Source organism: Diabrotica undecimpunctata, chromosome 8 (genome assembly GCF_040954645.1).
Source record: "Diabrotica undecimpunctata isolate CICGRU chromosome 8, icDiaUnde3, whole genome shotgun sequence".
NCBI classification, from domain to species: Eukaryota; Metazoa; Arthropoda; class Insecta; order Coleoptera; family Chrysomelidae; genus Diabrotica; species Diabrotica undecimpunctata.
Genome location: NC_092810.1, coordinates 11394163 through 11420466, shown reverse-complemented (window position 1 = coordinate 11420466; position 26304 = coordinate 11394163). Strand labels below are relative to the sequence as shown.

The 26304-nt window shown below is 32.3% G+C and overlaps 1 protein-coding gene across 4 annotated transcripts in view; it reads right to left on the bottom strand.

Moving 5' to 3' along the window:
- ATP8B (ATPase phospholipid transporting 8B) overlaps nucleotides 1–26304 on the bottom strand; it is a 294637-nt gene that overhangs the window by 99517 nt on the left and 168816 nt on the right. For 2 of the 4 annotated variants that reach the window (XM_072539695.1, XM_072539696.1), the window contains exon 1: nucleotides 20536–21136. The exons of the other annotated variants lie outside the window; for them this stretch is intronic. In XM_072539695.1, coding sequence (XP_072395796.1) covers nucleotides 20536–20863 — 328 coding nt within the window. In that variant the 5' untranslated portion in view covers nucleotides 20864–21136. Of the gene's footprint in view, nucleotides 1–20535; nucleotides 21137–26304 lie in introns of those variants that run through there. 4 annotated transcript variants of the gene reach the window in all.

The window sequence follows — 26304 nt, the reverse complement described above, 5'->3', positions numbered from 1 at the left end:
GACTAACATCTTACGACGAGAACGATCAATGGAGATATGCTAGACCGAAGCTTCAACTGAAGGGATATGTGAGAGCGTGAAGAAGATGGCACTAGATTAGCAGTCGCCATTTATAACACTTACTAACAAATCTCCCAGATAAAAAATACCTACTAACCCCCAAAAAAATATAAAAATCCCAAAAAAATTAATAAAAAATATAAAGATTCAAAAAAAATATAAAATAATAAAAAATTCACAAAAAAATTATAAAAATAAAAAAAGGCCACGGGAGAGGCCACATAGATCCTTGAGGCTACAACTTGGCCGCTAACCAAGGTGCAGGCTCGAGGATTAGAGCTCCCTCGTTTTTCGTTCGCTTTTATCTCACGATACGAGATTTCATGATAAACCGGAGTAAGTCGCTTAACGACACCTTGGGTATCATTTAAGTTACATTTATGAGCACCCTATTACACATGGTGCTCATAAATACAGCTCAATCGCGGACTTTTTCAAAAAGCAGTCAGCCCTTATGTTGCACCTTCAGTGCACATAAGGGAGGGTGGAGGAGGGCTTAGGAGAGCTTTGAGGTGAGGATGACTTTTGTTGATCCGCGCGCGTATCGTCAGAAGTCCTTCTCACGCCAAGTCATTGTTTGCTGGCGCGAGCAATGCCTCCTTAGCCGGGTATGACTGGAGCAAAGAGAAGCTAACCATAATAATAATAATTTTCCTTAAGTGTAGTGTGCCTCACCATCTTGTACTATCACGAGCCGCCCCTGAAGTGAAGATAGCGTCAAATGGGTTTGACAAAATGAAATTTTGGTGTTTGGCAGTGTTGAAATTTACATTACAAATAAAACATACGCAATCAAAAGCAATAAGAAATTTAAAAACTAATACTTAACAATTACCAAAAAAAAAGAAAAAGTAAATAGTTTTAACCTTTAACTACGGGCGCCCAAGTCTCACACAAGATGAGCTTAGAGCTATGGCTGAAGCATTGTTCGAAGAAGAACCTGAGGAAGAAGTTAGAGGAGAAGAGGATGCTAGTTCGTCAGAAGGAGAGGAAGAAATTACGGAAGACAACGATTATAACACTGAGTCGGAGATAGAACTAAATGATAGTCTTCTGATTCAGATAACGAGAGCGAAGGTGAGAGTTTAGAAAGCGATGAAGATGAGTATTTTATAGCGAAAGATAAACAAAGTTTATAAAGATATAAAGAAATTGGTATAAATTGGATTGGTTTTTTTTATTGTATAATGGCTTTGGCATAGCCAATTAGCCAGACTATTTGTGGTAGTTACACTTTTTGATTTTATTACCTAAGCCTATTTATAATATAAATTTAGAGAGAGTAATGTATTCGTATACACATTCAATTTTTGACATATTTACAATTTTTGATTTGAATACCTAAAACTACTTATAATTTAAATTTACAGGATGTTATGTATTCGTAGATACATTTTAATATCTGCTTATTATTTGAAAAAGTAATTGTATTTAAATTGACAGGCAATGAACAATTTAGCTCAATTAGTTTTTCATACATCATTTTGATACTTTGTACTGTCCACACTCCAATATAAAGTGCTGCAGATCTCCCACTTTACCACAGGAGCAATATGGGTTATCAGTAATACCTATGCTGTGTTTGTATGCAGGAGTGAGTGCGTGGTTTGATCTTATTCTGTTTATTGTTTTTATAAATAACCTATTTGTCTCATATTTGAACCATCTCTCATTGGGTATTAGTGGTTGGCAAGCTCTAAAGTTTATTCCAGTTGTACTTTGGTCGTATAAACGTTGCCATCTTTGTTTGCAGTTGTTTCTACTGATATTATCTATGTCTGCTACTGGAAGAAGTATGTTGTTTATATTATGTTTGGTTAAAGCTGCAGATTTAGCTAATTTGTCGACTTCTTCATTTCCTAATATTCCAGAGTGTCCTTTTACCCAACAAATAATAATTGAGCTATACGAAAATTAAGTGCTATCGACACATTTAACTTCAATAATTGAGCTACCTGCGGAAATAATATCATAATGTAACTTCTTTATTTCTATCTCAATATGGTTTAGGTTTTTTGTGGTTTTGATAGAAGTGAGTTTGTCCATAATGCTTCTACAATCAGTCAGAATGATATAATTATTCATACCAATAGAGGCTATATATTTTAAGGCAAGAAATAAAGCTGATAGTTCGGCAGTATATATTGAAGCTTCATTAGGCAATCGACATGATTCTTTGTAATCAGAATTCCAGTGATATATTGCACAACCCGTTTTATTTTGAATTTTAGAGCCGTCAGTAAAAATATATTGAAATGCAGGCCACTTATCTTTAATTATTTTATTGATAATACTTCCTGGAAGATTTGAATCCATATAATATGTTTCTATTATCTTAGAGAAGAGAGTCTTAGGAGGTTGTGTATAAATTGGTGGTATTTTATTTTGATACAATTGTTCTTCAAATATTGTTAGTTTCCTATAACTTTCCACATATATTTGAGTTTTTTTTGTTACGCCAATATTTATGGTTTAAGTCTAATATATTCAAGTTACGAATATTTTTTAAATAGCTGGAGTTTTTTGATATAGCTCTATTGTAGAGAGTCCATAATTTAATTCCCACAATTCAAATGATTTTTCTAGATTGGAATATTCTCTGGAAACGGTGACTGTAACTTCGTTTATTTGATTTGGTACCCAAGGAGGTGAAATTTTCAAGTGGAAATCTTCTATCCATGCAGCTTCGCAGTTTATCGGGAGTTTATTGGACTGTTTTCGGTTTTTGTAGCGATGTACTTTCTTCTAGACGTCGCTGATTGGACTGTGGGAGTTAAGGCTTTCGCAGTAGTTTATCCAACTTTGTTTTTTTCTATTTTTAAAAATTTTCTTTGCTAATGCATCCAATTTTTTGTATTCAATTAAATTATGAATATTGGGATTTGTTTTATAACGTCTTTAGGCTGTTTTACGGTTATTTGCAGCTGTTTCGCAGTTATTATCCCACCATGGTTTTGGAATCTTTTTTGTAGGGTATATTTTATTTTTTGATACTTTTGGAATAGCAATGGATGCGCATCTATTTATTTCATTGACTAATTCTTTATAAGTTTGAGGAAGTATTTCTGAAGAAAAGTTGGATGAATACAGATTCCAATTTGCTTTATTTAGATTCCATCTTTTTTGTGTATTGTTACCAGGTGGTGTTGCTTGTTTGGAATTTTCTAAGGAGATGGTCAAGGGTAGATGGTCAGAACCATGTGGATCTTGAATAACAGACCAAGTTAATTTAGATATAATGTCCTGGGTGCAAATTGTTATGTCGATTGCTGATGGACTGGAACTCAGTGCAAGAGTTGGAGAACCATCATTTAAGTATATTAGATTACATTGTTCTATCGCCTCTAATAAAACTTTACCGTGAGTATCATTAGTTTCGCATCCCCATGCCATATTGTGAGCGTTGAAGTCCCCTCCAATGATGAATGGCGGAGGAATGTGTTGAAAAAAATGGATCCATTCTTCAACTGTTATTCTAATACGTGGTTCTTTGTATATGGATATTATATGTATAGGTTTATTGATGCAAGAAAGTTTAACAGCCATGCATGTGTAAGTAAAATTATAGTTATCTAATAAATTTATTTCTTCTGCAATTATTTTATCTTTAATTAAAATTGCTGTACCTCCATAGCCATCTGGGCGATCAGATCTAAAGCAATTATAACCAGCGAAGTTATAGAATTTTCCTGGTTTAAACCATGTTTCTGATAACATGGCCACATACACATTTTTTTGAATAAGTAAGGCTTCTAAATTTGGTTTATTATAAACTGCTGAGCGGCAGTTCCATTGTAGAAAATTTATAGGACTAGTTATGTCTGAGAAGATGACGTTTGTCCATGTAAGTCTTCTTGCAAGATCGATGCCGTACTTAAGTATTTATTAATTTGTTGTATAATCTCTGTTTTTGATGCGTCTAAATTTTCAGTGAGTTTTAATGAACTAATTATATTAAGAACCAATTCTAAAATTACATATACCACCTTTTTGTCTAGGGATATTTATTGGGGAAATTATTTCTTTTCTAGCTGATTCCAAAGGATCGGGAGTACTTGGACGTTGTCGTTTTAAATTTGAGTTTTCTGTACTACTGCTGGTATAAAACATTTGTGAAGAGAAGTTTTTTGCGAACGAACCAGTTTGATTTGGAGTTACTTGATAGGACTGATCATTGGTATTAGAGTTGGTTGTCAAGGAAGAACTATTATGTCTGGCGGCGATATTGGCATATGATTTTTTTATGGAAATACGCTATATTTCCTGCTCTCCGAAAGTAATTTCCAGAAACTATATTTACATGTTCGAAAATATCAAAAATATTCACTTACGAACCATTTATCTAGTTTCCCTTCATTAACCTTACATAAAATCTAAATGTCATTATCAAGAAGCAGAATTTGACTGTAGTACTTACATTTTTCATGTCGATTAAGTATATGCAGCACTATTAAGAAACCTTCGTACTTTCCAATCATGTTTATATAATTCAGCACCAAAAAAGACGATTCATACTTTAATACTTTGGTAATTAAGTGAAGAACTGAGTATTGCGAAAATTTGACAAACATAATTGTCATATCTGTATCTATGTCAAAACACTTTGAACTTTGTTGTTGATTTTTGACACAATTTGAAAGACTTTTATAAAATAACTGAGTAGTATTATATACACTATTTATACTATATAACTGAGGAGGTAACATGCAAACAGCCATAAGTCACACAAAAATCAAAGTTGAGTTAGATATGCCAATGCATTGTTCTGTTGTAGCCAGAGTGGTTTATTTGATCTGATTCACGCAAAAATATTATTACCAATAGTAAAAGCATGTTAAAAATCACCTTTACATGCAAAACAACTTATTTGCACTATACTGCTCCATACTAACCAGCTTATTTTCAACCAGCCAATAGGAACTCTTCAACTACCACTCGGCTGACCCCGTGAGTCTTACAAATTTGAGGTTATGTGAGGTTTTATTGTCAAAGTATTTAAAAAAAATTAGTAATTACTTTATTATTAAAAGGATGATGGATGGAACAGATGGAAGTGTAAGTTTTGGTGAAAGAAATGAAGGGACTAGAAAGAGAAGAGTTACAGGAGGAAAAAAGAAAAGTGAACAAATTACCAGGTATGTAGCTCCTAAAAGAACCCTAGGTTTTGTACCGTTTATGCACAAAAATAAACGTTTCAGGTCCTTAATCAGCGAATTCCTTGTCAAAGGAACGTAGATGAGAAAATAAGACTGTCCAACACTAGAATAGTAAAATGCACAATGTTATTCAAGAAATTAACAGGTTGAATATCGATGTACTGGGTATGAGTGAAACCAGGTGGCCCAACTCACGTTGTTTTTCAACAGACAAAGCCACAATATATTATTCCGGTAGCGAGAATAACCAACACAGACACGGTGTGGCAGTAATAGTTAATAAAAAAATCTAATAGAGCGATGGAATGCTATTTCCCTATCTCAGAAAGGGTAATGGTACTGAAGTTGGTGACATCTCATGCCAAACTGAATTTAATAAAAGTTTATGCTCCTACGGCGAACGCCGACGAAGAAGAAGTGGAATTATTTTACCGATATATCGAAGAGGCAGTGAGAATAACGAAAACAAGAAAAATCACGATAGTCCTAGGTGATCTCAATGCAAAGATTGGAAAGGGACAAAGCGGAAAGTGTATAGGAAACTATGGTCTGGGAAATCGAAGAGAGAGGAGACAGTCTGTTACAATTCTGTCAAGAGCAGAATTTGATTATTACAAACATATTTTTCAAGTTACCAAATAGACGACTGTATACATGGCGATCGCCCGCAAATACATCGGAGAAAGTAGTAAGGAACCAGATAGACTACATTATGATCAATGAAAGATACCGTAATGCTGTTAAAGCAGTGAAAACATATCCTGGATCGGACGTGGCCTCAGATCACAATCCACTTATCGCCAAGATTACACTCACCCTTAAAAATATTAAAAGACATTAAAGAATCCCTACAATAGACACAAGAAAACCTAAAGAACCTAACATAAAAGAATGCCTCCAATATGAACTGCAGCCAATTGAACACAAACACCAATGATATTGACGAGTACTGGGATCGACTAAAACATTGTCTACTGGAACCCTGTAAAGAAATACTTAAGACTTCCGCAAGAAGAAAAGAAGAATGGATGAATGACGAGATACTCAATATGATTGAACAACGGAGACAATTTAAAAACAAAGACAACAATATATACAGAGAGATAAACCACGAGATCAGGAAGATGATAAAGCAGGCAAAAGAAAAATACTTTTGAAGAGAAATACAAACCGATTGAAGACCTTCAAAATAAATATGATCTGTTTAACCTACACAAGAAAGTTAAAGAACTGGCAGGACTAAAAAAACAAAATCCCACTGGTGCACTTCTGGATAGACACGGGACTACTATAATACAGACAGAAGAGAAAGTAGAAAGATGGGCAGAATATGAATGATGATTGCCGACCTCCGCCACGGAGATGGCACTTGAAGTAGAAAAAGAATACTAATACAAATATTTTTTCTTCTACATTGTTGACGTGGGTCACATAATTATGCTACTAATCTTTAGATACGGGTTGGTAAGGTTCTTTTATCAACCATTCTACAGTTTTTTCTTTAAAATCGACGTTGTTTGAAGCCACATACCTTTTCACTTGACTCCACACCATCCCAATCGGGTTCAGCTCTATGATGTAGGTACTTTCATCCGTTTACGAAAATAAAATAGAACTGAGCTAGTTTTTGGTCTAATGGCCAGTACCCAAATAGACAAAGAAACATGTTTGCTTTGTGTGGACAATGGGATTAAAACTGATTCGCTTCTCCTAATGACTTTATAATGATCTTTATTTTCCAAAGAATGTGTTTACAATGGAAGCTATTGAAAATTGATAAATAGAGCTATCGACAATGAGTTTTTGATATATTTTACTTTTTTTATAGTATTTTTCTTCATGTTATTGTTTAGTTCGACAATGTAACTCTCTTATTTATACATCGATGATTAAATCATGCTTTAGTTGAAACAATAATGACAGTCTTTTATACAACCGTAGGCAATTGTGTGCGCGTATATTCCAGTGCTATGATTCTTAAATCCGGTCCTGATGCGCCGTTCGGGACAAACCGGCAACGTGGTCGGCCGTTTTCCCGTAAGAAATACATTGCCTATCTTACCTGCACTGCATTCTAACTGTGGATTCTATTATATTGGATTCTCTATTATAGTTTGTCACTCATCCTTTTAAATAGAATAAATATGGCGATTCTGTGATCTCAAAAGTGGATCATGGTACTTAATGGGTTAAAATTCTAATCTTGCGATTTATATGAGGGTTCTAGTAACAAAGTCGGCAATCTCCATCATTTTGACTTTTGAGTAAAACGCAAAACAATTATACGGCTGTATTTTAGGTGATATCGAAACAAATATAGTCTAATATATAAGACAATGGCAAATGACAGCAAATGGTGAAGAAGTTTTACCTAAATTATTAAAAGGTTTTTGTTTAAATTGAAAAAAATGATGGAGAATGCCGGTTTTGATACTAAGAGGTGTATATTGCCGGTTTTGATACTAAAATTCGGCAAGAACATAATAAAAGTAACATAATAAGTATTTATGTTACCTTGGAGAGTTTTACAGGTAATTTTATTTATGATAGCTCATAAAAATAAAACAGCTTTGTTTTCAGAATAATGTAATTTAAGAAACAAAATATTATATAAATATTATACTAAAATAGAAGGAAGTTCTTCAAAGAACTCACAAGTTGCTTCCTCCATTTTTTCAGTATCTGGAACTGTATCAGCACTTCCTTCCTGAACTGCTAGCTGCTCTAGTTGATTATTATTAAAGATAATATCTTCAAAAAATTTGAGTTCTTCCATGGTTCTCCAAGTATTTCCAAAGTGCTTGGTGAGAAGTTTATCAACATCTTTAAGCTTAAGTGAATTTACTTTTTGCAGACCACTTTCTATAATAACGGGGTCAATCATATAGATCGTACAACCTTTCTTTAAAACACTTTTAAATGTTTGCAAATCAGTTCTGTAATTAATTTCTCCTCTAATGGTAATATTTCCAGTTTTGCATTTTCTTAGGAAAAAGCGCTTTGTATTTTTAAAAGAAAAATGCCATGTACCAGTGGGTCTAAAAACACTTGAGATTGTTTCTTTCCAATTAAACACTTTGCAATTTTGCCCTAAGTGAGTAAGTGTAGCTATTTTTGAAAACAATTCCAAATACGTTTTTGGGTGCGATATAACTTCCAGTTTTTTAATATCTTTCTCAATATTACCAAAGACCCTATCAGCTGGCAAGAAAGAATGGCCTACCACCGGAAAAATTACCTCGATGTTTTGTACATGTGTTGGTGCTCTTGATGAAAGCCATTTGCAACACATTCCAATTAGCGTAGTGTTCTTATTTTGGCCACTGCAGCCATCTGCCATTAGTCTAATGGTGGTTACTTCAGAGTGAAAGTCAATTTTGTTAAGCCTGTCAAAAACGGCGGAAGAAATTTCGTTGGAACCTTTTCCAAATTCGTCCTCTATCCAATAATACGAAAATACATTTTTTTCAGTAAGCTTTGATTGAGAGGTTCCCTGGACTATGGTAAAATTATATAAATACAGTTGCCTAGAGTAGTAGGCACTTTGGTCGGGGACCTTAGGAAGTACAAGGTTTTTTTGACAATCAAAAGATAGTGTTATCAAATCATCTCGTGACTTTTTAAGCAACTCAAAAAATGCATTAGCCCTTAGCTTATGAATTTTTCTTTCAACAATCAATTTTTTCTTCTCTTCTTCATCCATAGATGTTTTAATTTTTTCTGCAAACTCAATGCATAGGGAACACATATCCGTACGGGGAGTAGTAAAGCTAAGGTTGTACTTAGTATTAAAAATCATTCTAAAGTATGATGGTTTTACTCTCTCCTCTGGAGAACACTGATTAATATACATTTGGAACATCTTTTGTATTGACAAATCAGAAGAAAGGTAGCGCATACGTGTGGAAGAACGACAATAATGCGATTCAATACTTTTAAAAGTATTAATAAATTTTTGAACTGATTCTTGTTTTCCTTTAAAATTTGAAGTTTTTCTGTCACCGCCTCTTTTTTCTTTGGTGCTTCTCCTGTTTTTAAAAATGATTTCATAATGTAGGTGAGGCGATGTTTCGTAATATTTAGTATGTTTAAAAAAGCTTTCTGTCACACTGGAATATTTTGCTTTATTACACTATTCCGTACAAAGCATTTCACAGACGTTGTTTTTGCTTCATGTCTAGAGTTTTTTGGACGGTGACGTTTAGGTAGTTGAACTGTACAAAATTTTAGAATAAAGGAATCTTGACTAAGCTTGTCCTTAACTGCGTAAAACGCATCATGAAAACACTTGATATCTCTCATTGTTAGAGAAGAACATTGATAGGCCTTCGTTTTGTGACCGCAAGTAGGGAATTGTGGTAACTGTGATGAAGAGTACCTGAAAAGATAACATATTTCAAAAAACTAATTATAATACTGACCTTATAAAATTAACAGTAGCTTGAACAAATCATTTGTTTTTTTTATTAGTTTTTTATAATATGTAAAATAGTTTTAATAATAAAATAAATCAAAAAATTATATGAATAAAATCTGAATACGGATGACATGTGCTCTTAATCCTAACCTTTCGAGTAAAAACTACAACTAAATTTTAAAGAACGTACCTCATTTTTTTCCGCACATTTTGCTGCCATGTGGACGGATTGCGAATTCGTTTGCGAGCTTTGTTGTTTTCAACAGGAGTTATAATAGTTTCCATTTTAAAAAAGTAACAAAATAAAAAACAAACAGCTTGGCACCTTGGTTAAAAAGAAACTACGAGAAATTATAACGACAGCGACTCCAGACGACTCCTAGTGGTATATCACATGGTCACTACGAGGATTCTCATTGGTCAAACAGGACATTGCCGACTTTGATTCTAAACCGTTCATGGAGATTGCCGTGTTTGATTCTTAGGCTAAATTTATATGCTATTTTATAGGCGGATAATGCCGTTTTTGATTCTTATTCTCTTTATTTATGTATAGTGTTTTAAAATACGAACAATTTGGTGTAACTAACTCAATTTTGGTAAAAAGTGGAGATTGCCGACTTTGATACTAGGACCCTCATATATCAAATGAAGGCGTGTATTATTTTCTATTTTGCACATATTATTACAGTACTTGTAGGTCAGTTCGCAGTTCGGCAGTTTTTAACTCCGAAATAGTCAGTTCATTATTTAATTCTACAATAATTATAGTGCATACTAGATAAAAACGTAAACATATTAAATGGTCACCCTATAAACCTATAAGAAGGAATGGTCACTTCACAGTATTAATCCGTCTCTCACAATACCAAATAAAGTTTAGATATCATTCAAACCAGATTTACTAAAAAGCTAAAAGCATAGTTTAAATAGTATAAATTAATCAATTATAGCCCACTCAAATAATTATAAATAAACATTTTCAATTTAAAGTCAGTGATGATGCATTTATTTCCTAGTGAATCAGTATTTTCAATTATGGGTCCAATCAAAACTAAAATTAAACCAATTTGCCTAATGTTTGTGTTAAATTAATATATTATGGAATATAATATGAAGATTTGAGTTTAAATACTTACTTCTGATTCCTATCATACATTATACTCAGAACTTTCAATTATATGTCTAAAGATTTTAGTACATACAGGGTTATACATAGAGGGGGGTACACGATAAAGTCCAGTATTTCATATATGCAAATAGCTTTTATATGGATCTGAAATAGGAAAAATTATCAAATAGCTAATATATTAGTAACATTTGAAAAAGTGACCATGTAAACAACGGGAAAGGAAAGAATTCAACAAAGATTGTGAAGAGAAACGAAGCCTTTGGAAGAAACTTAAAGATGCTTAAAAAGAGAAAACCACTGATATGACCTTCTTCTTCTTATGGTGCCGTGCACCTATAGTGCGTTGGCGAATTATCTTAAGGTCAGACGTCTGTCTTTTGCGGCATGCAAAAGTTCGCCAGTGTTAGTTACGCCTGTCCAGTTCTTTATATTTCGCAGCCACGACATTTGTTTGCGACCTACTCCTCTCTTGCCCTCAATCTTTCCTTGGATAATTAGTTGAGGGATTGCGTATTTTTCCCCTCTCAGGATGTGGCCCAGGTATCCAATCTTTCGTGCCTTGATCAAGCTGAGCAATTCTCTCTCAGTATTTGCTCTTCTTAGGACTTCCTCGTTTCTCACCCTATCTGTCCATGGTATGCGGAACATTCTTCGCAAGGTCCATATTTCGAAGGCTTCCAACTTGTTAATGGAAGATATTTTCAACGTCCATGTCTCCATGCCGTATAACAATATGGACCATACATAGCACTTAACCATTCTGTAACGGAGATTGAAGGAAAGATTGCGGTTACAAAGTAGCGGTTTAAATTTAAGAAAAGCTTGTCTTGCTTGTTCGGTACGGCATTTTATTTCTTGTTGAGGATCCCATTGGTCATTCACCATCATTCCCAAGTATTTGAATGTTTTCACTTGCTCGATTGGAGCATTATCTACGTGCAGTTGTACTCTGAAAAATGCGCCCTTTCTTATTGTCATGCATTTTGTTTTTCCAGCATTTATCTTCAGGCCATATGTTTTTCCTGTGGTGTTTATTTTATTTAGTATCAACTGCATATCATGTTCGTTATCTGTGATTATTGATATGACCACTTATCACAAGACTTGAAAGGAAAATAAGGAGAAGAATCGTGGAACCGTTCACCCCATATGGAGAATAGTGATTAATAAAAAACAAAGACAGAGGGAGTCAGGAAACAAAAATATAATGACGAGTTATTAAATCACAACTCAGAAGACGGGCGAACGGAATGATTTATGAATATTAATTTCCAAAATGTATTTTTTTTAATAAATGAAATAAAGCATTGGATTGAATTTAAAAATTTATAGAATAATGTATAGGGAATTACAACTGCTTTAAAACGATATATTATTTGAGTCCCAATGCCATTAAAAAATGATGGGTGATTCTTACCCTAGCTTAGGGGTCAAAAGTAAAATAATCGAAATTACAGGAAAAATGTGTTCCCCTTTAATCAAAAATCGACTTGTAGCTGGGTTCTTCAGTTCAAGTGTTTTTGCAGTTCCTGATAATGCCCCACTTTCGTTTTCATATGGCCTCCTGTATGTAACAATTTATAATTTTACAATTGCCAGGAGAAGAGTCACACAAAAATGTCTAGAAATCAGTAGTGTGTTACTCAATATCAATTTTAATAAGTAGTAGTGGATACTCACAAAAAGATTGAACAGTTACTAGATTTTCATCTTACAACATGTAAATGGGGCTGATGCCTATAAGACCGAGGCCAAGTAAGTTAACTGTCAAATTTGTATTCTCTACTACTGCCAATCACAAACATTTATAGGTTAAAGATTATTTTCACAATTTTTTGATTCGTAATTTTTTGACAAAGATTTCCGGATTGAAAATTTAAAGGTCAAAAGAAAATAAAAAATTTGATGTTAGTGGCAATTAATAAGTTAAACAGTGGTCTAGATGGTTTCCTGATTTTTTTTAAAGAATTGTATTTATTTAATAACTAATCCTTTACATCTTCTATTTGAGTCATCATTAAAGACATCAGTTTTTCTAACTTTATGGAAGCATTCTTATATCTGCCCAATCTTTAAATTATTCTCCGTTCATAAATTGTTGAGAGCACGAAATGTGCCTCAAACTCATAAAACGGTCGTAAACCATAGGCGTTCCTGAGGTGTTTATTCATTAAATAATAATATAATATTTTTTAATACTGTTATATATATATATATATATATATATATATATATATATATATATATATATATATATATAATATTAATAATATTTTAATACTAATATATTTAGCAAAAAAACAATTAAAACTTTCACATCTAATGTTATGTAATTATATTATATTAATAAAAATAAGAATTTAACCATTAACAATTTTGTAAATAAGAATACCTTATCTCTTTGGATATTTCAATACTAATCTTCGCGTTTAATCACTTTACTAGAAAACCTGGAATTCATATCCGAAGGTACTATTCGTTGCAAGATAATTAGGATGGAATTCCCCAGATTTTTAATAATATAATGGGTATGCTTTGGCCACGTGCCTCGTTTGTTCAGTTTATATTCGAAACTTAACTTAAAAGGGTGAAGTTATTACGAACGAAAACAATTTTTTTGTTTAGTACGTTTTTGATCGCATGTAATTTACGGCTCGTCGGTGTGTCTGTGTCTACGGCAGTAATTAGCGTCTCGAATATTTCTTTTGCGAATTATATGCAGTGCGTGAGTGATTTTTTATTCCATATACCTACGAACATATACGTACCTTTCGCTCGTGCTCGTTTTGTTGGATTGTTTGTGATGGCTTCATCATCAACATCATCAAGTTTTACACCGGTACTGTTGCGTACAGTCAGTAAGTCTGTCTATTCATCAAGAGAGAAGACTATTGTCCTGAATGTTCACGATGCTCTGGTTTCTCAGAATCCCACAAACACTGTTCGCAACATAGTCGAAAGTTGTGCCAACATGACTGGGCGTAGAAGAGTCAACTATATATATATATATATATATATATATATATATATATATATATATATATATATATATATATATAGGTTCCTATCAGAAAGAAAAAAACACGGTATAGCTAACCCAAACACAAACGAACACTTAAAGAGAGGGAAAAAGCCTATTGAAATTGATGAATTTGCCAAAAATGGTGTTCGAAGGAAAATTCATGGATTTTTTTTCAAAAAAGAAATACCAAACCTAAACAAAATTTTACAAGAAGTTAGAGACGACCCGGATTTGCCTCATATCGGACGAACTAAATTGTGGCAAGTTTTAAAAGAATTAAATTTCCGGTGGGAGAAATCAGACCGAAAATTACTTTTGATTGACCGGGAGGAGATAATATGTTGGAGAAGAAATTATCTAAGATCCATACGAAAATTCCGGGCTGAAGGAAGGCCCATCTTCTACCAGGATGAAACGTGGGTAAACTCAGGTCATACTCTAAAAAAAATTTGGTCAGATAAAAATATATTAAGCTCCAGGCAAGCCTTTATGGAAGGTTGGTCTACTGGTATCTCCCCACCTTCTGGTAAAGGCAGTAGATTAATAATTTCTCACATTCGCAGTGAAAAAGGATTTGTTAAGCATGGTTTGTTGGAATTTCAGTCCAAAAGCACAAAAGACTATCACGAGGAGATGACAGTTGATGTTTTCGAAGAGTATTTTGAGCAGATGATTGAACACATACCACCAAATTCAATTATAGTATTAGATAATGCACCTTATCATTCACGACTAGTAGAAAGACTTCCAACGACTGCGTGGAAGAAACAGGATATTCTTGACTGGCTGCGGAATAAGTATCTGCCTTACGAAGATGGAATGGTAAAAGCAGAACTTCTAAAAATTGCCCGGCAACACAAATCCAAGTTCAAGAAATACGTAGTTGACAAAATGGCGGAAAGGCGAAACATCACAATCCTTAGACTTCCACCCTACCACTGCGAAATAAATCCAATTGAACTCATTTGGGCACAAATGAAAAGTTATGTGGCTAGAAAAAATACGTCATATAAAATACAAGCTGTACGTGAATTGTTATACGAGTCTTTATAACATATTACAAAACAAAACTGGAAAGATGCAGTAAGGCATGTAATAGAAGAAGAACAAAAAATGTGGGATCTTGATAACATAATTGATGCGACCGTAGAGACACAACCGCTAATTATTAACCCTCAAGATGACTCGAATTCCGAAGTTGATCCTATTTATTTTGAATTTGAATAGTTTTCTAATCGTAATTATATAAGGTAAGTAATAATAGTTGTAATCGTAAGGTATTAAAGGGGAAAGGCGCAAAATGTCGCCTGTCAAAATGTTCAATGTGTTTTAAATGTATCCATTTTTTTTTTCAAATCCTGAGAAAACTAAACAGCATTTTTGAAAAATTTAAAGGCAGAATGAAATATTTTTTAGAATAAATAAAAAGTTTCTTTTGCATGCAATATTTTCAATTAAAAATTATACTATATTTTCTATTTTATTTTCACCCCTGTTACATAACATATTAAAATAAACATTGTAGAAGTTTTCAGGGACTTTCTGCCCTGGGTAATAATGTAATCTTTCATTCTGGGTTTAAATTTTTCAAAAATATTTATTAGTTTTCTCCGGATTCGAAAATAATGGATACATTTAAAACACATTGGAAATTTTGCCAGGCGAAATTTGGCGCCTTTTTCTTAGTTAAATAAATGTATCTTTTACAAATGGCAAGAAACTTTTTATTTTTGAATAAAATAAATAAGTTTTATTAAAAAATACAATTTACATAAGTACAATTTAAAAATATATATTTATTTAGTTCAAATAAATGTTTCAATCATATACTCTACGACACTGGTCGTTCATTTCTAACTATTCAAAATACCCCCGTAATAGGATTATAAGGTATTGTATTCCTTCAGATATAAGGTGGGTTAGTCGAAAACGTCTTAAACCGTCAGTTTTAGGTTGGTTTTTACTATTATATCGTATTACCTAGCCTCTCTGTATTTCAGTTTTCTAATTAGGGTTAAACTTGTAGTGAGCTATCACCAAATTGTGAACCGACTGTAGGTAATAAAAACAAGACATAAAAAATTATCAAAGCGTGTGTAAACAATCCCCTATATCAAAACTTTTCGATAGACTATAATATCTTTTAAAGCAAAGTAGTTAGAATATACCATTAAATTGGATCATATTATAATACAGTAAAACAAAAAATATTAAATGTAAAATATGAAAATAAATACTGAATACTTTCGCAAATAGGGGTAATACTGTATATTAATAAATAAATAAATAAATTGTAATTTAATCCCATCTAAAAAACATCTGTGTTGACTTTACCTACATAGTTATTACTTAAGTTGCACTTTAAAATTCAAATAAAATTACAACATCCCTTATCTTTATAACTACATAATAAAGTACATGCATATACAATTTGTTTGATTAAGTATTTATTGTGTTTAACAAGTGCTAATTGCTGAAATATTTATTTTATGTTAATTAACTATATTAACCAAAAATTATTCTGAATGATAAACATTCTTTACTAGAAAGGAATCGATATTAAGGGAGAGTAATTAGATTCTATTAAAAAATGAAACGTACAGAAAAATGCTTACCCGACGAACTAGAACAACTGTAGGGAATTACTAAACAAAGAGAAGAGAAGAAAAGAGGATACACAAAAGAAACGAAACCACTTAAATATATAGAATACCTTAACATAACAAACAATTCAGAGCATTCTATAAGAAAGTTAACCAACAGAAAAGAATTCAAAATTCAGAAGTCTGAATGATAACCTTATAATAATAAAGAAAGATATATTGAATCGATGAGTGAAATAATTTGACCAGGTACTTAATATAGAGGAAAAAGAAGAAAACCTGGAAGATGAAAGATATAAGGTAAGCGGAACAGACGAGAGGGAAGAGGAACCACCAATGATTCTTGCAGTTAAAAAACTTACAAGAAAAAATCACCAGGAATAGATAATCTCCCAGCTGAACTATATAAATGCTTTTGACTGCTTAGACATAACATTTATTCGCAATAAATTATATAACGTTGGTTTTAGAGGGATATTTCTAGAATGGATTTCTTAAGTGACAGGAAGAGTGTTGTTAAGATGAAAGAATCAAGCTCAGAACCATACACGACAAATAAAGGAGTACCACAGGGATCCGTGCTGGGACCATTATTATTCCTAATTTTTATTAATAACCTACCAGATCACATAAGGGCACTTATAATATCAATGTTTGCTGATGATACCTCGTTAATAGTCTCTGCACGTACACTAGAGGAATTAAAAATGACAATGAAGACTGTTGTTAACTGCTTTATACGCTGGTGTAATACCAACAGACTAATATTAAACATTGACAAGACGCAAATTATTTATTTTCATTCATACAACTCATCTAAATATGACTATATCTTAACCATCCACGATAGAAACAATATGTTATCTTCCACTCACTCTACAAAGTTTTTGGGTGTATTCATTGATTGTAATCTCAAATGGTCAGAGCAAGTGAATTCAGTGAACATGAAATTGAATAAAGCTTTTTATGCTATATCTAGAATTAAAAACACACTACCCATCTCGGCATTAATGAACGTTTATTATAGCCTTGCTTACAGCCACATGTGCTACAATGTAATTTTGTGGGGGAACTCAGTAGATAGTAACAAGGTGTTCATTAACCAAAAAAAAATTATCCGTAAAATTTTTAATTTGGATTATCAACAGTCTTGTAAACCAGTTTTTATTAAACATCAAATTTTAACTTTCTACTGCCTATATATCTATAAATGTTTACTTTATATCAAAGAGGAAATCAATACATTTCCAGTAAATTCAGACAATCACTACTACAATACAAGAAATGCTGAATCTTTATGAGTTCCTAAACACAGAACATCCAAATTTCAAAATTGCTTCAGATATATGGGACTGACCTTATACAATCATTTGCCAAAAACTGTGAAAGAAATACCACTTATCTCTAAATTTAAAAAAAAATGTTAAAGATTTACTCTTAAGAAAAGCATATTATTCTATATATGAATATCTTGAGGACAAACTGCAATAGCTTCATATTTACTTGTAAAAATGTTGGCTTTTGGACCATATTATGTCCCTCTAGTGTTTTTGAGTAGTATAAAATAATTCCAGTGGTGTTTTTCAGCAGCAGTCAGCGAAAAAGATAGTAATTGACAATTGGTGACTTGGAGTACTATGCTGAACATATATCATAATATATATAGAATCACTAGAATCCAATCCATACGCTTCCAGTAATGATTAGAGAGATCCAGATTTTGAATATAATTATTGTAATGAGAACCAAATATATGAAGAATGTGATTATGAAAATAGTGATAAGTCATCAAATCAAAACTGGTCATAAAGTTAATTACAATAAATCAAAATGACAGTTACAAAAATCAATTAAAATACAAGAATACAGACAAAAGTGACAAAGCCTAGATAATAAATGTCTAGATCAGCAGCTATTCTATTAATCAAGGAATCCAATCAGAACCTACATTACTTCTTATATTTATTATACAAAAAAATTTAATAATGATTGTTCATACACACACATTATTGTGCGTAGAAAATTTTTATCATATTTTATATGATGCCATCAATATGTTTGTTCCTATCAAACAGTTTAAATCATTGAACTTTCCAGTGTGGTTTTCGTGAGAATTAATTGAGCTTGATATACAGAAAAAAATAGCTCACAGGAATTTTAAAGCATCAGGCAACTCATATGAGGAATTATAGCGTTAATGGAAAGGATATAAATCATAACAAGCAGTAAGTATGTTATAAGAACTATTTGGAGAATATTTCAAGAAATTCCTGCTCTTTTTGGAGGCATGTTAGTGCTACACGTGGGTCTAGTGCTTATCCTAATGAAATGTCTAATAAAGGTGGATGTGTAATAGCTCTTAGTCGTGAGGAAATAGTCAATCTATTTGCCACTTATTTTTCAGGTATTTTTTAGGGGAATACACCTATCTATAAATCTATCAATTGTGAGTGTGTTAATAATTATAGAGGTATACCTATTCAATCAGCAAACCCTAACTTCTTGATAAATTGGTATATAAATCTCACCTGTATAAATAAATTATTGATGAACATGGATTTTCTAACCAGAAGTCAACAGTAACAAACCTTGTCAATTACCAACAATACTTGTTGGGTGCATTTGAGAATAAACTTCAGGTTGACAGCATTTACACTGATTTCTCGAAGGCCTTTGACTCGGTTAATTATAACCTTATGGTTCACAAATTTCATGCATCTGGCTTTGGTGACCCTCTTGTTAATTTAATTAAAAGTTTTTTGATGGGATGTACACAACAAGTTCGTATTAACAATTATATGTCAAAAGAATTCCATTGTTGTTCTGGTGTCTCACAAGGGTCTCATTGTGGTCCCTTGTTTTTAATTTGTTCATTAACGATATTGGTATGGCTATCAAAAAACTCAAACTATCTGCTATTTACTGACGATCGTAAGTTATTTCGTTGTATGAATGATAAATCAAATAGAGATCTTTTGCAAGATGATGTAAATAATATATGTTTATGGTCAAAACAAAATGGTTTAAGCTTAAATCCAACTAAATATTCTTTAAACAATTACTTAAGTCATTTCGATCATAACTTTGGATTCATTAATTGGCCTATCTTAATGTTTTTTCTCTTAAAATATTTGTCTTTTGCTGAACTTTCAATATATAAGTTTATAAAGAAAAGTTAATTGAAAATTGAAAAAGTGATTGTATTTGTTTATTAGCTTAAAAATTGTACAGTTGTTTAAAAAAATCTCTAGGCTCTTCTATTTAACTAATTTTAATGGTTCGACTTTTATTTGAAATCTTGGATGCCCTTTTATATGCAAAAAAGCTTCCCCAATTAATAATATGTTGAATCTCTTCAGATTTTTAAAATTACTGTAAGTACTATTTTACGAAATCTTTCATCCTTTGTAATGTTTCCCTCTTTTCTGCACCTTTTGGGTTATAATTCTATTGCGTTAAAAATATTTTGGCCTAAACAGATTTTACTGTACTTACTGTATTCCTCATTCCTCCTTTTATAACATCAGATTCATTTCAAATGTAATTATTGATTACCCTTCATTAAAACGAGATTCACTCATACAGTCAAAAAAATTCTTTATGAATTTGTGATGATTAATTCTTAATTGATAATCAACACTAAAATAAATTTAAATGGCATTTTCTGCAAGGTATTCTGTCCAACTGTGGTGTTGTGTTTTATAGCATATTACAGAGTGGTTAAGTCACTAGTTTAGCAAAAATAAGAATAATAGAGATGATTAGAAAAATGATAAAGCGATTAAAAGAAGCTGACAATGAAAAATAAGATTAAGATAGATACTTTCACCATGTTTTCTACAATTTATAAAAATAAAGCAATAAATCAGGTTCTTTAAGGAATTTATTAATTTAAAATATAGTTCACACAATTTTTTATTCTAAATATGATTTATAACTAACAACACTTTTCGTTTAATATTTTATTTAGTAGTCAAAATTTATTATCATACTAAAAAACAAATTCAAATTTTGGATAAACATAATTTAAATTTGGGTTATATGCCACTGACTTTAATGTTCCATTTCTATTTTTAGACCAATAGGAAACATTGAAAACCCAAGAAAAATAATTGTTTATATTGAAACAGGTTCTTATTACTTACCACAAGGTATATAGCCTTTCCGGAAGTCTTTGGAAGAATGTGGTGAATCAATTTTATCAGGAACAGTGGTCTGGTACCTTCTCTGGTCCCTCCAAACAACAAGTTTTGTAAAAACACTTAATATCGACTCTCTAAGGCTCAAATGCCTCCGATCACTTCCCACTACACTATTCTTAGATTTACTTATATCATTGTCAGTATTTTCCAGTCCTAATACTGACGCCTTCTGTTTTTGCTTGCACTTTTTTCTGGTGTGTTTTGAATGCCTTTTTGAGGTTTGTTGGTCACTATCGTCGTATACTTCGAAGACCTCTAGTTCATAATCCATTTCGACTTATATTTATTTAAATCATTTCGCAAATAGGAATATTATTATGTTCCTGATGTATTAAAAATACACACATTTTGGACATTTTAAGTAGCTGCCTTCCAAAATGATTGATTGATTTAACTAGCTAACCTTAACTAATGCATTTTAGACATTCCTATTAGTGCTTTATATCACTTACACTTCACCATTGCATGATATTTGTTTAGAACTACAAATTCACACCACATATTCGATCACCTTTGGCTGAATGTGTCAATTTTTTTAATCGTTTTGTTTTGTCAGATTACGACAGAAAATAGTCTGTGGAATACCGGTAATGAAGTAATTTTACCTGTCAAACCGAATGTCCGTTAGAATTTCCTGCTTTACCGCAACTGTGATTTACTCTAGCCATCGTTAGATGCCTCTGTCAACATTTGCCATGAAATCGCCGAAAAGGAATAGAAATATCAGCGGCGGAACAACATTTGCCTGTATAAGTTTCACATTTTATATTAAAATAAAGAATTATAAATTCTAATGAAAAAATTGGGAATTATCAAGGTTATAACTGTACTGCTTTAAAATATATTAAGTATATACACCAGTAAATTAATCTACTTGATATATACGTAAATTGTAGTTTATCCTAAATCTTTGTCGTGAAGAAATAGTCCTTGAATTAAAAGAGGAACCCGAATCCAGAGAGTTTAGGTTGTCTTTTATATCGCTAATGGACGTAAGAAGTTATCGAGAAGGGAAGGCTGCTATTTTAATAATTTCCGGATTTGCAAGGGAAATTCACTGGCGAAATAATTACAAGAAAAATCAATCATGAGTGAAATAGGTGATAAATAGGTAACTCATGCGGCCAATAAATTTTAACAAAAACTTAATAAACTCGATGAAAAGTAAAAAATGGGTCAGAGAGATACCTACAAAAAATCTGAAAACATTTTTAAAATAACCCAAAATAGACTCAAAATTATTTTTCTATTTCACAGATTATAATTATTTCTTTTTAATTAAACAAGCTATCTTATGTTATATTGGAATATATCCGTATCTTTACATGGTAGAGTCAATAGTTTCTTGTATATATACAAAAAGTTATCACTTCCTGGGCCAGGTCCACTGCTGAATATCTAATATTCTCTATTCTGTATTACTTGTAACCAGTTTACGTTGATTACCTTTGTCATAGGAAGGTGTAGCTGTTGGTCGATGAATTATTTTTTGTGAGTGGATCTGCATTCAATAATAATTCTTCGATATCGAAGTATACATGGGATAAAAATAATGCAACATCGCAATAGTTAACAGTTATTGTACAAGGAGTTTCTTTCTAGGATATTTATTTCCAATATGTGATGGTGGCACCACACTTCGCTATGTCTTATTCGTTATGTGCCATATTCGGCTGTATAAGGGCTGGAACTACAAATAATTTTCAAGGAAGGTGTGATATCGAAGCGTTTACAACTTATAACATAAAAAAATAAAAAAGTAGTGAGTTTGAAGCACAAATCCCGAGAATTTGTTAACATGTTAAGATTTGTTAAGGACACTATTTAATAAGAAAGAAATATATGTAAGACATCAAAGCACCAAACCCAGGCAAAAAACTTCATCAACAGCTCTCAAGACTGTGCCAAAACTGTCTTAAGGGGAACAAACTTCCGAAAGAATGAAAATTGTCACACCTATTAACCATTCATAAAAAGGAAAACAAAGAAAATTGTCACAACTATCGAGGAATTGCAGTATCAACTACGATCAGCAGAACATATGGTAAGCTTTTAAAAAATAAGACCAAAGCAGAATATAGGGATATGGAAGCGAAAGAACAAAATTTTAGAGCAGGAAGATCTACTATCGATCACTTTTTTACTATTATCCAAACAGTGTAAAAGAAAAGAGCACGTAATCAAGAAATACACATTTTATTTGTCGATCTGAAGAAAGTCTATGACTGTGTGCCTCATATAAACCTATGGTAAGTCCTAGAAAGTACGAACATTAGTGTTACGCTAAAAAAATATATGAAAGAGTTATATAGAAACACGATTATAAAAATGAAAACGACAAATGGTTTGTCAAATCAATTTAAGGTAAACAATGGTTTAATACAGACTCTGTTTAAAACTAAATATGAATAGAGGTGTGTAGGAGGAAGAAGAGAATATCTGATACTTAATGATGAAAGAACGTATACAAAATAACTAAACGTACAAACATTTATGCATGCAATTGACAGGGACATGGGACTCAATACAATTCAATAATATACAAGAAAGAAAACCCATGAAAATGATGAACGGGTTCTGTGAGACAAAATATGTTCAAAGAAAGCATAAGAAGGATATACCAGAATATTATATAAAGTATTGTCAAATATGGTTCCAAAGTTTGGCCACTAAAAATCAAAACAGAAAAAGTACTTCTAACCATGGAAATGGACTTCTGGAAGAGGTCAGTTGGAAGATCACGTCGAGACAGAGTTACCAATGAAGATATCTGCAGAGTTATGAACGACGAAAGAAAGATCGAATGCCAAAGCAGACACTAGACATAACAGGTAAGAAGTAGACCACAAACAAGTTGGAGAGAAAGTAACAACGGTGAAATGGCAAAAGCGAACTAAATGTGGACATGTGCCACACAAGATCGCAGTAAAGCCTGGAAATCCAAAGACAGTGTAGAGCGTTATGAACCGTTAAATATGATATACGTTCTAAAAATGATCACGGTAACTAAACAACGTTATTGCCTTATTATACAGCACATCTGTATTCTCACTTTGACGAAAATCTTTACAGTAAAACCTCCGTTAACCGAAATAATTGGGGGAGAGGCCGTTTCGGATAACAAGAATTTCGGCTAAAAATAACATTGTTTTTTATAATATTCTTGATCAAAGTATTGGTATTAAAAAATACTGTGAGTTGATTTCGTAATGTTTTCTAATAAGTAGATCCAGTTTAAAGTAATAAAATTAAGGAAAATGAACAAGTTTAACATGCTTTTTTGAAGAAATCTTCTATTTTCTTTTGCGTTTTCGTTTGACAACGATGTTTTTCTCTCTCTCCATCGTTCATTTGCATAACGTCATGAGTTTTCTTATTCGATTGTTCGATGAAACGTAAAGTAATCTTAAAAGGACAAAACTTTATACAATGACAACAAAAATTAAGAACCTAGTCGTGTCCCTAACTAATTAGGCCTACTGTATAAAATTCTTACCTCTAAGGCGTTGAAAATCTCGTCGGAGTTCTCGTGCTGCCTGTTGCCTCTCATGTCGTTATCTTCGTCATCTGATATGCTCAGGTTGTCTGGATAAAGAACCATATCAATGATGTCCTGGTCGATGAATTCACTTTCTGAGTCATCGTCTGCTAACTACTCACGTATCTCTTCTTGGTTAATTTCGTCACATCCCGGCAAATTTTTTATGAAAGATTTAATTTTTTGTCGTTTCCTTACCATTTTCTTCTTCAGGATCGTCAATCAAAATCCCAGTTCGGGGACATCCCATCAAAATCCCATCAAAAAGTTTGTTTCAGAATTTTTCCAAGGTTGAAGATTTGATCTTGGTCCACGACTCAGCTCACCAATAAACATGTTTTATTGTTAAAGATTTGAGAATTTTGAGAACACTTTTGGATTAATTCGTCTCCTGTCTTAAGAATGCTCATCTATAATGTCTCTTGAATGTCTCTATGACTCCCTGGTCTAACGGCTGAATTAAGCTTGTGACATTCGGTGGCAAAAATCCGACAATTGTCACCATTTTGTAGATTTTGAGGGTGAGTTGGCGCATTGTCAACAAGCAACAATGCTTTGATGGGAAGGTTTTTTGATTTTAAAAAGGATTTTACACTTGAGACGAATTCATATTTGAACCATTCTAAAAATAAAGTGGTCGACATCCGTGAACTTTTTTGGCTTCTATAACTGAAAGTGCTTTTTCGCAAATATCTTTTAGAACTCTTGGTTTTTGTGATTTCCCAACACACATAGACATCAATCGGTGAGTGAAATTAACGGAATTGTTTACGATTTGCGACAAACATTTACTTTTTATTGACGAAATTATTGAAACTGTTAACCCTTTCGGTTAAACGATGTTTCGATTAAAAAGGATTCGGTTAAGGGAGGTTTTGCTGTAGTTGTAACGCCAATCATTACACATGAAATGGTAAATAAGACGGTAACTTGTCGAAGCGACTAGGAACATTTTCTGTCAATAGGAAAACTATTTCCGAACGTATGAACACCGGGAATTGTATGATTATGGAAGAAGTAAAATAATCGAATTGGTTGCAGTAGGACCTGTATTTATGTAGTGTCTAAGTGTAATTTCTAATGCTGAACTTTAATTTTAGAGCATGAGTAAAACCCTTTAATAACGAGGGGAAAATTGCATAACAAAAATAAATTTAATTTAAAGATTATACCTGCTTAATATTATTTAATTGCTTTAAGTCTGCTTTAATTGCTAGTAAAAATATTGAATGTATTTATATTATATTATAATATCTATACTCAGATCCCTGCTTTCGTGACGCTACTGAAGTTAGCATTTTAATTCTAGCTTCACAGCGTTGCCAAGCGAAAAAAATATTTATATATTTAAAGATTCTTAATTCATCGTTTTAAATGTCCCACAATATATAACAATTTTCTTTAATATATCTGAATATGGGCCAATGGTTTGTAATAATTTGGACAAGTACGAAATTTTTATAATATAATCGATTATCACAATGTTTTACTAAATTTTTATAACGTATTAGTTATTATTAATTATTAAACGTATAGTTTTTCTTACTATAGGCCGTACATATTATATTGACGAAAAAACTCATCAAATACCTGACTATTGCAAGGTCCTGTACATCCCTGGACTAGAAGTTTTTATTTTGATTTTGGCGATAATGACTCTCTAGTTTCCAATTTAACTTTTTTTGTCATTAATTTATATCTTCGATAATTAAAAAACGGGGAATAGCACCTAAATGTCAATGGATATAGATCGAGACATTTCGCAATCAAGTACAAATTGAAAACACGAACACGTTCTTTATATTATTCATAAATACACACATCCATAACCACAGTTAGAAAGAAACAAATATTATAGTTTTTTTCTGATATCTTTAAAACCCTACAATGCACGACCGACGCCATTGTTTAGTAATCCTGCTGATCAGCAGAATTCTCTAGAGCATTTTTAGAAATGAGTTGGCCGTGAGGGTTGTCACAGGCAATTTAACATACACTCGAAAATTTCCTATGCAGTTGACTCTTTTATTAAGCGAAAAGTACCTATCAAAATGGGAAATTTCGTTTTTATCGCAGACAACGAAAGTACTTTTATGTTTTACGAGTTTTGGGCTTAAGAAATCATTAGATGTTTATGTGAATGAAATGGAGGGAACTTTTTTAATGAGATGGTG